The sequence below is a fragment of the Triticum urartu genome, chromosome 5 (assembly GCF_003073215.2).
Source record: "Triticum urartu cultivar G1812 chromosome 5, Tu2.1, whole genome shotgun sequence".
NCBI classification, from domain to species: Eukaryota; Viridiplantae; Streptophyta; class Magnoliopsida; order Poales; family Poaceae; genus Triticum; species Triticum urartu.
Window position 1 is genome coordinate 654,030,135 of NC_053026.1, and position 13,007 is coordinate 654,043,141.

General features: G+C 41.6%; 1 protein-coding gene and 1 long non-coding RNA gene across 2 annotated transcripts; both read left to right on the top strand.

Moving 5' to 3' along the window:
- The first annotated feature begins 583 nt into the window (after positions 1-583).
- LOC125511635 (protein ETHYLENE-INSENSITIVE 2-like) lies at positions 584-5,790 on the top strand. Its single transcript, XM_048677060.1, has 8 exons — positions 584-718; positions 812-1,090; positions 3,047-3,133; positions 3,291-3,404; positions 3,511-3,723; positions 4,166-4,342; positions 4,463-5,076; positions 5,170-5,790. The coding sequence occupies exons 2-8, from the start codon at positions 839-841 to the stop codon at positions 5,174-5,176; spliced, it is 1,464 nt and encodes a 487-aa protein (XP_048533017.1). The 5' UTR covers positions 584-718; positions 812-838; the 3' UTR covers positions 5,177-5,790.
- A 5,389-nt stretch (positions 5,791-11,179) lies between these two features.
- Positions 11,180-12,053, top strand: LOC125506519. Its single transcript, XR_007282678.1, has 3 exons — positions 11,180-11,300; positions 11,750-11,828; positions 11,930-12,053. It is a non-coding gene; the product is annotated as an uncharacterized LOC125506519 (long non-coding RNA).
- Positions 12,054-13,007: the final 954 nt, after the last annotated feature.

The window sequence follows — 13,007 nt, forward strand, 5'->3', positions numbered from 1 at the left end:
GTTGCTTAAAAAAAGTTAATTACCAAATAGCGGTGGTGTCTTTTTCTGCGTCACATGTGTGGCATTCATCCTGGACCCAGTGGAAGCATAAACTAGTCAGCCACCTCCCTACGAAATGGCTGTTTCCCACGTGGCTTGTACTCCGGTTTGTAGCGGCAAAAGCTGTATTATTAGTAGTTGTTTACCTCCTTTAGTCTGTAGGATTTTTGTAGAAATTCTATAGGATAGAATTTGTAAAGAAAAAATTCCTTTAAAGTCTTTTGGTTCGTATGAATTGATTCCTATTTCTATGTAGGATAGGAATCAATCCTTCACGTTTTGAAGGAAAAAAAATATTAGCCTAGACTCAATGAAAAAAATCCTATCCTATGCATCAAATGACATCTCTTTCTCTATAGAAATTGGCATGCATGTCATCTCATTTCCTATGATTTTCCTATTCCTATAAAATTCCTATCCTATGAACCAAAGAAGACCTACGGAGAAACCCAGCTCCACATGTTTGTACCGGACGGAAATACCCTCGCCGCTTAGCGTCCACCCTCCGGCCTTATCCCCGTTGCTCCATTTTTGTCCTCTTTGTCCTCGCCGATCACCGCATTACATTCCCACGCCATCACCCTCAAACCCTCTCAGCAGAACACGTACGCCTCCCCCTCACCAGCTTGAAGAGCTCCTCTCCCGCCGGTGAAGACTCAAGTGGTCCTGCTGGTGTCCGGTAACTGCTTCCGTCTTTTCTTTGCCGGTGACTCTGAGGATTCTGATTTCTTCCCGCAAATGGTTGCTCTTGCTCCGACCATGTTCCATCCAGCTTGCTGGTGCTGCCGCGGCGGACGCGATGGAAGCTGTGCACGGCGTCGAGTCCCTCGCCGGCGGAGATGGCCGGCATCACGTTTCCCGTACCCTTGGGACTGCCTTGCTGATCTCGGTGGGGTACATCGATCTCGGCAAGTGGGTGACGGCGGTCGATGCCGGCGCTCGCTTCGGGTACGACCTCGTGCTGCTGGTGCTTTTCTTCAACTTCTCGGCGGTTCTCAATCAGTATCTGTCCACTTGTATCGGCATGGTCACCGGCAAGAATCTTGCAGAGGTACATATACCCAATTCTTTCTTTAATCCCTGCTACTCTTGTTTCCGAGAAGGCATCAGTCTCAAATATGCAAGTCAGTTCTGAGCCCGAGCTGATATGCTCCGGCTGTCCCCAGCTCAATTGTAAAAAAATTAAAAAACCTACTAATCCCTCTATAGTCGTACTAACGCTGTATCAATTAATTTAGATCGGAGAGATAATTAATAATTAAAAAACTGGATTTATTTGGCAACAAACAACTATGTTCGCGTGTTCTAATTAACTGTGTTCAAATTTTTGTGAATAAATAACATTTGGGGTGCTCTAAGAAGAAATAAATTAATTTCTTTATGAAACAAAAATTCGGTTCTCAGTCCGAGCTCATAGCCTCATACACCCCCAGATGAATAGTAAATTTTATAAAAATCGACTAATGAATAAACTGATTTCTTGGCAAAAAGCAAATGTGTTTGTGTGTTTTAATTACATTCAATTTTTCTTGAATAAATTATTTGTGGTACTCCAAGAAAAAAATCGGTGAGCACATATTCTCTTTCTTTTTAATACAGAGAACCACAAATTTAATTCCTTCATGAAATGGCAATTCAGTTCCGAGCCCGACCTCATATGCTCCTAGATGAATACTCCCTCCATCTGCAATAGAAGACGTTTCTAAATTATTTAGCTTGCAAAAACGTCTTATATTGTGGAACGGAGGGACTAGAAATGTTTAGAAAAATATCTAGTAATAAATATATAAACTCATTTTTATTGGAACAAACAAATATGTCCATGTGTTGTAATTGCATTCAAATTTTCTTAAATAAAAAATATATGTGGTGCTCTAAGCAAAATCAATTCAATGACGATATATTTTGTTTCTTTTTCTTTACCGAGATCACCACAAATTCAATTTCTTCATGGAAACTAAAATTTATTTCAAAGCCCGAGCCCATATGATCCAGGATGAACATTATATTTTTTTAATCTACCACTAAATAAATAAATAAACTGATTTTTTTGCCACAAACAAATATGTTCGTCTATTCCGACTGGACTCAAATTTTTGTGAATAAATAATACTTGTGGTATTCTAAGCAAAAAATCGGCGGGCACATATTTTTTCCCTTTTATCTTGAGAACTACAAATATAATTTCTTCCTTGAAACAAAAATCCATTTATATGCCTGAGCTCATGTGCTTGGGGATGAATAGTATTTTTTTAGAAAAAAAAGTAGTAATAAATATGTAAACTGATTATCCGGAGTTGCCTGGAATTGCTACAGCAGCCACATCAGCAGCCACATCCTCTGCTCCGGACTGAGCATGATGTAGGCGGTGATCCGGCACCTCAATGGGGAAGCGGGCGGATTGGAAGTCTCGGTGGCGGAAGGGAGAAACGGGGAAATAGAGTGGATAGGGTTTCGGTTGCCGTCGTCCATCTTAAATAGCCGGCCTCCTCCGTCGGGTGACACGTCGGAGCAGCGGAGGAGGCGCCTGTCAGAACATCGGTCTCTCTGTATCACTGTGTGGGCCCTATCTGTCAATTTATTTGCCCAAGCGCGTCCGGGCCTCCCCATATCTACCCCAGATATGGGCCAGATATGGGGAGTGCCGGTCAGTCCGGACATTGGGCCTGGCTATGGGGAGCCCTGTTGGGTGGCCAAAACTAGTCTGGGCACTTTCCGGGCAGCCCGCCCGAGTACTTGTGGCGGTTATGGGTAGTCCGGTTGTGGATGCTCTTAAAACACATGAACATGCTTGTTGCTGGACAAAATTTGGATGTCACTTACTTAATTATTTGCACATGAGCTCGGGAGCCGAAACACCATCCTTCTCAAATATCCCAACGTGAGAAAAAATGTTGCATTTTTCTTTTGGAGAGAAAGACTCTGTACGTACTTTTTGGATTTTGCGTGTTTTTCAGTTACAACCACCATCTGGTATTACTTGTAATGTTTTTACATGAATTTCAAGATTTCCAGCCAGGAGTATAGCCAGTTCATATGTGTTGGCCTTGGTCTCCAGGCAGGGATGTCTTTGTTTACTTCAGAACTAACCATGGTACGTATGAGCACAAACTTCAATATAACTGTTTTTGTCAATACTCTATTGTACCTTATTTGTTTTGCCATGTTATGTGTATTGACTTTTTAACTAAGTTGTGAGGATGTGAGGATTCCCAACTAATTCTGAATATTTAATATTTTGGCTGTTTCAGATTTTGGGCATAGCAGTTGGATACAACCTTGTGTTTGATGTGGATGATTTTATCACGGCTATTATTTTTGCATGTGTTGTAATTAATGTATTGCCATATCTTTTATCCCCCAGGGTAAGTTTAATACTAACCCTGCATCCACTAATTCTTAGAATGTTGACTTGTTCTAGTTCCTCTAAGATGCTGTGTGCTTATGATATATTATTTCTGCTCATTGTAGGACAAGAGGATGGCTGGAACGTTAAATGCATGCATAGCTGGCTTTACGCTTCTTTGTTTTGTGCTTGGTTTATTAATCAGTCAACCAGAGATTCCTCTCCATGTGAATGTGATGTTCCCTAAGTTGAGTGGAGAAAGTGCTTACTCACTGATGGCACTTATGGGTGCAAACATAATGTCACACAATTTTTATGTTCATTCGTCCATTGTTCAGGTATTTCACGGTGTTTCTTGCTCATACATTGTTAAACTTGTCCATGAATATTGATTTGCATCTGGGAGTGCACTAGTGTCAAAGTTTTTCATTAAGAAATGTCATGTTATTTCTGCAAATGCTGCTGCTTGTACTCATGATGAGCATATGGAGTTGTTCACAATGAATGATGGTAGCAAAACTAGCATTGTTTATTTTCTGCTTTTTATGACGTTGTTAATGCACCTGTTTCAAGATCGAAAAAACCATTAAAATTTTGGTTATGGTGGTTCAGAGATATTTTGAAACATATCAGGTGATGCATACTTCTTTTTTCGGAAGAAGGGATAGGAGCACTGACTTTGCACTGTTCACACCATGATGGGATGTGGATCCCACTTTACTATTTATTCCTGCTTATTTGAGTTATCCTTTCATGTTAACTTGGATGTCATATATGCAGGTTCAGAGGGCTCATGTTCATACCCTGGGTGCCCTGTTTCATGACCACCTTTTTTCAATATTATTTACTTTTACTGGGGTTTTTCTTGTGAACTATGTTCTGTTGAGCTCAGCAGCAGCGGAATCTAGTCACAATGTGATCCACACCTTTCACGACGCTGTCGAGCTAATGAACGAGGTTTGTGAGTTCTGTCTCCACAGTATCAATCCAACTCTTCGAATCACAAACATGAATTTTGGTGTTTTAATGGCGTGTTTAAAAAAATCCTTAGTTTATTTGGATACTTGTTTTCTGCAGATATTTACGAGTTCCATGGCACCACTTGTGTTGTTGGCGGTTCTTCTCTTTTCGAGCCACATCATCGCACTAACATCTGTTATCGCTAGCCATGTAGTTACAGAGCATTTCTTTGGCGCCAACCTGTCTCTGGTTGTGCATCATGTGCTACTTAAGCTTATTTCCATGATCCCTGCTATCTATTTTGCAAAGGTAGCAGGCTCTGAAGGGGTATATCAGTTAATCATTCTATGTCCAGTAATCCAGGCGTTTACCCTGCCTTCATCTGTTATTCCTGTTTTCCGCATCGCCTCATCAAGTTGGATAATGGGAAACTACAGGGTGTCTCTACGTGTTGAAATATTAGCCTTCCTTGCATTTTGTCTTACGTTGTTTATAAATATCATCTTCGCGGCGGAGATCCTGTTCGGCGATAGCGCCTGGACAAACAGCCTGAAAGGGAACACTGAAACCCCTGTGCTAATTCCACATACTGTACTAATCCTAATGTCTTGTGCATCTATTGCTTTTGCACTCTTCCTGGCTGTTACCCCACTGAAATCATCAAGTAGGGAAGCCGAAACTCAGGAGTTGTGTGTGCACTCTCAAAGAGAAGCACCTGAAGAAATTCAAAGGTATTATAGCTATTGATGTTTTTGCAGGGGATTCATTGAAAAGTCATCAGGAATCTGCTTTCAAGCATGCTGACAGTTCTGAAACCACTGCAGGTCCTGAGGCCCCTTGACGTCTGCCATCCTCGAGGAATCAAAATCACTTGTTACGGTTGACTTTAGAGTCAACAGTCAACACCAAATGAAGAGCGCAACTCAGAAAGGTGTTGAAGTAGAAGCAGATGTTTGCACCGACAAGGATAATGGGACTTGACATAAATGTCGAATACCACAAGTCCATCGGAGGTAAGCAAGCAGAAATTCACCGTCCAATGAAGCAAATTGGGGCAGAGCTCCTGGAAATCTGAAATATTACAAGAGATGGACAGGCGACCCGGTTCCAGAAGTCTATGCAGCCAAGTATGAACACTAATTTCCTCCTATTATCAACCATTTGCACAAACCTAGCAAAGTGCAGAGTTCAATAGGGTGAGGTGGATACTGAGCAGTGAAAAGGGATCCTGGCATAGGTTCCTCATCCACGTAGAGAAGGTCCTTTAATCTGAGGATAAAATGTGAGAATGTGCCAACTTAACTACTGTGAAGATCGGAAGCTACTGTTGAGCATATATCTGTTTTCTGTCATTCTCAATGTATATTCCCCTGTTAATGTGAGGTTCTCAATGGAATAATAAACAATAATAGTTCTCCGTTGACATTTTTCACAAAAAAATTCTATTGGTCAGTCAATGTTTCTTTATATTGAGGCTAAACTCAGAGGGGGGCGTTTGAAACCTAGTCGTACGTACCCTGTTTTAAAAAATAAGTAATTGCAAAGAAGGATGAAAAATCATGATTTTTTTTGGCTCGAACTTGATCAAGCTTGACAGTTGTTTCAATTCATGGTATTGTTGGTGAAAAAGATAAAATCAGCACTAGGAATTACTTTTTTAGGGGCTATATATTAGAGTTACTATTCAATCTTTTTGTCATGTAAAATCAGCACTATATGAGAGTTACTATTCAACCTATTTTGTCATGTAAAATTTTGTTTTTTTCACCAAGATTTCAGATGGGAATTTTTCTTTGGCAAAATTTGTATACGAGTACCCCGGTGGTCCATGTTTGTCCCATTTTTTTTAATTTTATTTACTTCTTCCCATATTGCTATTTTCTTCTCATATCAGGTTCATCGACCCCCAGGTTCCGAGGGGTATTTTTGTGGCCATACTCTCACTATTCTAATTCTCAAAATAGGCCTTGGCCCCGCTTTTAAATATAAAGCCATCCAAGCGATAAACACCAACACACTGAATTATTATTAAATAAACACGTTAAATATTTTTCAATAAATGTTTGAACATTTTTAAATCACGTTTCGTAACCATTTTATTTAAAATGCACAGTCAGTTTTCTTAAGCCGATTAAGCAAATTTCTAGATGTGTATTAGACATTTTTAGTAAAATGATTTCTAAATTATTTATTTCTAAAATTTCTAAAAATAATTAAAAAATAAAAAACAACTTAGAAAAAAGTGTGCGTACCTGCACTAGAGCAGGTGAGTTCTTTTTACTCAAAGAGCAGGTGAGGTGAATGTTCTCCCTCATGGGCTAGGTCTGGCCCGTCTAACTGTGTTCTTAATGCGACGACGTCCAGAACCATGACAGAGGAGAGTTGCGCTCGGCCCAGGGAAATGTAAAGGCTTCTCGAAAATTAGAGTGACTGCTACAATATGAAAAATTCAAATAAACCATTAAAAACTTGACTGGAAAAAGAGAATCAAAGTTGTTTTGATGCGTAGAATAAGGTCAATTCCATAACGAATCGAAGCAACAAAAGAAATACGACACAGCAATATAAATTTATCATATTTGAATAAATAGATCCATGAGGCCACAAACCTCTCTGGCTCAGTGGCATCACCATTGTAGAGAGAGAAAATATATTCCTAGAAACACCACTATAGAAACACCAACGAAGACCACAAATTATAATATATATGAGGTGCCCTCACATCTGAGCAGAGAAATGGAATCATGGAAGTCGGGGGCAAGAGCACCGAATAAATCTCCAGTCACGCCTTTGTCTCGCCCAAACCTTAGCTATCTTGACGGTTGTTTCTTTTGGACACTGCTCTATTTTTTTTCAGAAAAATCTGATACTTCATTCATACACCAAATTTTGTAGACACATTTACATTTATTCTTACTCGTGCACCGATCTCGGTTTGGATCGGCCAATCTGCGCTGAGCACGGCCAAAAGAATAAAATCAAAATGCCGAAATCAATTCAGAAAAATTGAGCACCCATATCAAGTTTAAGATTTGGACCCGGATGAACTAGTTAAACCATCCATTTATGCACCACTTAGTTCATAAATAGTTAGGATTTTTGGTCGGCCAAAAACGAAGCAAAACAAGTTCTAAAAAAATGTTTGCTTTTTCAACGCTGCTCAAGTTAACAGACGTTGTCGAGTAATAGCCTTTCCTCGGTGTGCGAATACCTAGTTGTTGAGATTAAAGCATCTATGAAGGATAGGGAGTTTGTTCGTTAGGTGTTTAGTGGAGATCAAAATAGGATAGCATATCAATCGGCTAGTAATAGTCGTACAGAAATAGCTACTGCTGTGTGATTGCATTAGGGGCCTCCTTGTGTATTGAGGACTTTTTGCCATTAGATTGTAATCCTAATCCTATTAGAGCATCTCCGATAAATGATGTATATTTGGAGATGTAAAAATACTAGATGTATAATTTATATTACCAAAAAGTACCTTTTACATCATCGAAAAACACCAAACTCCAACAGATGATATTTAATTTTTATTTTTATTTTGTAGAGGGAAATGAGATTTTCATTACTCAAGGAGGTTTCTCAACCAGAGCCAAGTTTACAACAAATTCCAACCCGAAAGTAAGCCATACTGCGGTTCGAAATGTACTACGGCCATATACGGCCAACTCATGACTAACATTACTCTGTCGAGTGTGCACTGAGCATCAACACTGCTTCCACACTATCGATCTCAACCATAATAGGCAGACTTGCCCCATGCAAGGCCAGGTCTAGCCCTCCTCTGCAAGCTGCTAGTTCCGCCTCCAAAGCACTATCACATGTATGGAGCTCCCTACATGCGTTATAAATGATATCGCCTCTATCATCACATAGGATCGTAAGAGATGATATATTATTGATGATGTAAAAGTATTGCTCCAACAGATGATGTAAAAATGGCTAACCGCCGTGCGGCAGTAGTGCCACAGCCGCACAATTTGAAATGTAGAACATCTCAAAATAAAACATAAAATTCATGTGTCCACAATATCAAATAATTACATAGATCATTAAATCGAGAACATCAAATGCAACACAAATACAACAAAGTTCTTGCGCAATATAACAAACAAAGAATGAAACTAGGAGGTTCGTTCACCATGCCATTTCCAGTACTTCTACGTCTAATCTTTCTGATAATCATTGTGAGTAGCGACGTCTCTAATTTCATGGTATACCTTCATGAAACGTTTGATTCAATCATCTTTTCTAATCAGGCTAACGCGTACCCCCATGAGATCATAGAAGGTATAATTCAAATATTGCCCACGCCCAGTCTCAATGACCATGTTGTGCATGATCACGCGAACAATCATGATGTACTAAAGGTTTTTCTGACCCCAAAATCTAGACGGTCCTCGCACGATAGCAAATTAGGATTGCAAAATCTCAAATGCGCTCTCAACATCTTGGCCTAGCTGCCTCTTGAGCATTGTGAACATAGAGTTCTTTCGTACCTTGGGGGCTTTGGATTGGCTTGACAAAAGTACTCCACTTCGGATAGATCCCATCCGCAAGGTCGTATGCATAGTTGTAGGTGCAGACATTTTCTTCGAAGGTCAATGGTGGAGCTTCTTCATTGGCTAACTCGGAAAAAAGAGGTGACCGGTCGAGCACATTGATGTTGTTGCAAGATCCACGTATCCCAAAATATGAATGCCAAATCCATTTCTCTTGATCGCCAACAACCTCAAGAATGATGGTGGCATCTTTCGAGCGTCCTTCAAACTGTCTGTAACATGCTTTAGGACAACTCTTCCACTTTCAATGCATGCAATAGATAGACCCAAGCGTACCTGAAAACCCACGAGCTTTGTTCATCTCCAAAAGTCTCTGAGTGTCCTGAGCATTGAGTGCTCTCAAGTACTCTTGACCATACACTTCTATCATAGTCTTTGCAAATTATTTGGCATAAAAGATAGAAGTGCTCTATGACATTGCCAAATTGTCATCAATGTATATTGCCGGAACACCATAGAACATCATGCGCAAAGCTGCAGTGACCTTCTGCTTAGTGCTATGTCCAAGCAAATCGGCACAATGCTGAAAGGCTGGATCCCCGGGTACCGAGCTCGAATTCGCCCTATAGTGAGTCGTATTACAATTCACTGGCCGTCGTTTTACAACGTCGTGACTGGGAAAACCCTGGCGTTACCAAAATAGCTGCGCATCCACCTCTCGTGCACCTCAGCCTGTTCTCTTCGGATGAACTCGCGGCTAAACACAAAACCGTAGTGCTTTGGCTTCTTCCTCTTGTGCATTTTTGCATGGCCACTAGCATAGCAATGTCCTCTTCTTTGGTCAAATCGAATTCCTCATCTGATGAGGAATCGTCCATGAAAGAAGATTGCCACGAGCTCATCCACAATACAGAAATCACCACCGAACTACATCTTCATGCCCGATAAAAAAAAACCTAGTTCACACGAATTTTTACTTCGCGAGAATTTTGTCGAACACGTTGTGTGCAAAGTGGAAGAAACCGGCCGACGGCTGGTCGGAGAGCCTTCATGGTAGTCATGTATCAAGATGGCAACGGGGATGAAACCCACCAGGTTTTGCCTGCCCAAACCCATCCCCACGAGAAAATCGCAAACCTGCCCTATCCCCATCAACGTGGGTGGGGTTAAATTTTTGCCCGTCCCCTATACCCATCGGGTTTTCTAAACCCATGAGGAACCCGTCCCCACAAGCAGTCAATGAAAACAACACATTTAAAAGAAATGCGGGAGGATATTACAGTAGCAGGTGATGACTGGGGGACCTAGGTTTAGGTTAAGGTGTTGTGATGTGCGAAAGAGAGAGGCCTGAAGAGCGTGCGACAATGCAGCGACCGACTGAGGGATTGGTTTGTACTCCAGGGACTCAATGCTGTGGGACTAGGCCGCTCGGGCGCTGTGGCTTTGAGCCAACTTGAGTCAAGATGGATCAGTGCATGCTAAACAACGTGTTTTCACGGGTATTGTCGGGTTTCGGTTTCGGGTAGTACTCAAACGGGTTTAAACCCGCGAAACATGTCGAGTTTTATAATGTACCCACGAGCAGCCCCGCGGGGATAGAAAGTCGCCCATCCCTGTCCCCTAACAGGGTAAAAACCCGCAGGGGCGCGAGTTTCGGGTCCCCATTGCCATCTTGAGTCACATATGCCGTCTGCGGTGGGCGACGGCTGCTTCAACGACTTCTGGATGGGTAGTGGCTGCCGGAGGACTCCGCTTGTGGGAACGACCGAAGAACCGCCTCCTCGATGGGGTTGTGGTGGCCGCGCAACTACCATTGTTAGCTCCGGTGGTGCGCAGGAAGCGCTACCACGTAAGGCGGCCATGAGCTCTAGAGCCATTCGGCCGCCGGAGTTCCGGCGAACGGGTTTTGTATATTTTACATCAGGCGGCGCGGGTCATGTATATTTGCATCTTCAAGTGTTGTATTTTACAACTTTTGCGGTAGGTTATGTATCTTATTTTTTTACAGCTACATCATTTGTTTGGAGCTTCGTTTTTAGGTCTTGGTGATATAAAAAGTGATTATTTGTAAATTTAAATCATCTATTGGCGATGCTTGATGCAATAAAACTATCTTTTTCTTAAAAACATATGTTATTGGACGCGTCTAGCTACATGTCAATGGTTGCAAAAGATATAAAATATCCTTATATTTTGTGATACAGAGGGAATAGTAGTACTGTAGTGAATTAAATACCCACCTACCCAAGTCTGGCCGAAAACTTAGTGAGGAAGGAAGGAGTTGACTAGTGCTTTCTCTCAGGAGTCAAAAGACGACGCCTGTCCTATTCATCGGACACTACAGGTGCAGCGGGAGACGTCGGAGGTGCCGATTCGTCCAGCGGTGTGGTCCAGGCGACGATCTGCCCCGGCTGCATGGTGCCTTGGAGCAGCGACGGCCCGCATCGGATCTGGTGAGCGAGGGCCACCACCCCCACGGCCCCAGTGCATTCTCGTTGCTAATTTTTGTCTTCTCCGTCGCGCGGCCTCGCGGGCAGCCATGTGGGTCTCCTTTGCGATTGGGATTTGGGGTTATTGCATATTAGTATTAGCACAGTGTCTATCGTCTCTGTAATGGAATGGGGGCTAGTAGCGCAGTATCGTGTCTGTGTTGGGTTTGGGGGGCATACATACACCGCTGCTAATTGGATACTGAAGAAGCTTGAATCTGTTATTATTCTTGTGGGGAACATTGCTCTGATTCTGCTGTTTTACCTCTTTTATATGTTTAGGCATATTAGTTCCCATTTTTCCATGTCAGATGCATACACCATGTACGTTCGTGGCTTCAAGTAGGAACTATGCGACTAGTGAGAATTAGGGATCACTGATCATCTACTTTGTATCTACTACATGCATGCAGTTGCATTCCCTGTGGCCATGTGTATGGCAGATCATGTCTGGAGAAGTTGTTGTGTCGTTCTGGCGAGGAGAGTGCCAAGGTACCATGAGTGATTCTGCGCATACTCAGTGAACAGATTCAGTTGAGGATACCTACATCGAATTGCTCAACTTATGCATCAATGTTGTTCTTTCTAATCAGTGCCCTCAGTGTGGCAAAGGATTTGTGGAGAAGCTTATTATCAACCTCTACGCACCAGAAAACATGTTGGAGGGTTGCTGCAGTCCGGAAGTCCAGTTTCTTTCATCCATTTTACATCTCCATAGAGATGTTCCGAGTTTATTTTTATAGCGACACACTTTACATATGAAATTCAAATCTAAATGGGTGATCGTGTATTAAGCTTCTTTTTAGGAAGATCCATTGTACATATCTATTGATGTTGCTGAGGCTAAGATAGATCAATTGTCGAATTTGATAGTTTATTCAATATCCGACTTAATTTGTAGTTTAATCCGTTTCAAAAATAAATAAATTGAAACAATGTGTATGAACTTTAAAAGATATTTGATATTTTTTTGTTAATTATCGAGGATTAAATATCATAACGCAATAAAATTTGTATCAGTTTGGACAAAGTTCAGAAGTTGGGCATTAAATTCCTTGATTTAGGCCTGAGTCCCGACCAATTTTTAATGGTATCATCACCTACTCGGTATGGAAGGACATTCCGATTAATACTCTGCCATTTTATGTACAACTTACTACTGGATACATAATTTTCTTAATATTTTATGTTGACTGGGTCTATCAATCAAGTGCTCATATTTAAATATTGCCTTACCTTTAGTGTGGTAAGGTGGAGCAATGTAAACTATCTTAATTCATATTTTGCATCACTATCTTGTGCGTCTCTAACAGTAGAAACTATCGGTTTTGCTAAGGGCATTTACAATGCAAGAGCGCTTATATGGACGCTTAGGCAATAAAAAATTTAATTAATCAAGTGGCGTGGGTGTAGGAGTCCATCTCCTCAACATACGGGTGCCTGGGTGAGCGCTAATGCAATCGTCTTCTTGTAAAAAAAGGACAACCCTCGTTAAACAAGCTCGGGGGAAAGAAAAAAGAACGAAGTGTCCGGCAGTAGTCCCGGCATCGATACTAGCAAGATCCCTCCGATCGAAGGGGATTGGGCCATAACGGCCAGGAATTAAAACCTAGTGCCTGGCCCAAGCGCCGGCATTGTAGATGCCCTAACATCACTCTGCTTAGTCTACTT

Bases quoted from the DNA above. Each gene is read 5' to 3' on its own strand.
- LOC125511635 (XM_048677060.1), top strand. From the start codon at position 839: ATGGAAGCTGTGCACGGCGTCGAGTCCCTCGCCGGCGGAGATGGCCGG. The intron at 1,091-3,046 runs GTACATATACCC...ATGAATTTCAAG, and splicing joins CCGGCAAGAATCTTGCAGAG to ATTTCCAGCCAGGAGTATAG. The intron at 3,405-3,510 runs GTAAGTTTAATA...TGCTCATTGTAG, and splicing joins CATATCTTTTATCCCCCAGG to GACAAGAGGATGGCTGGAAC.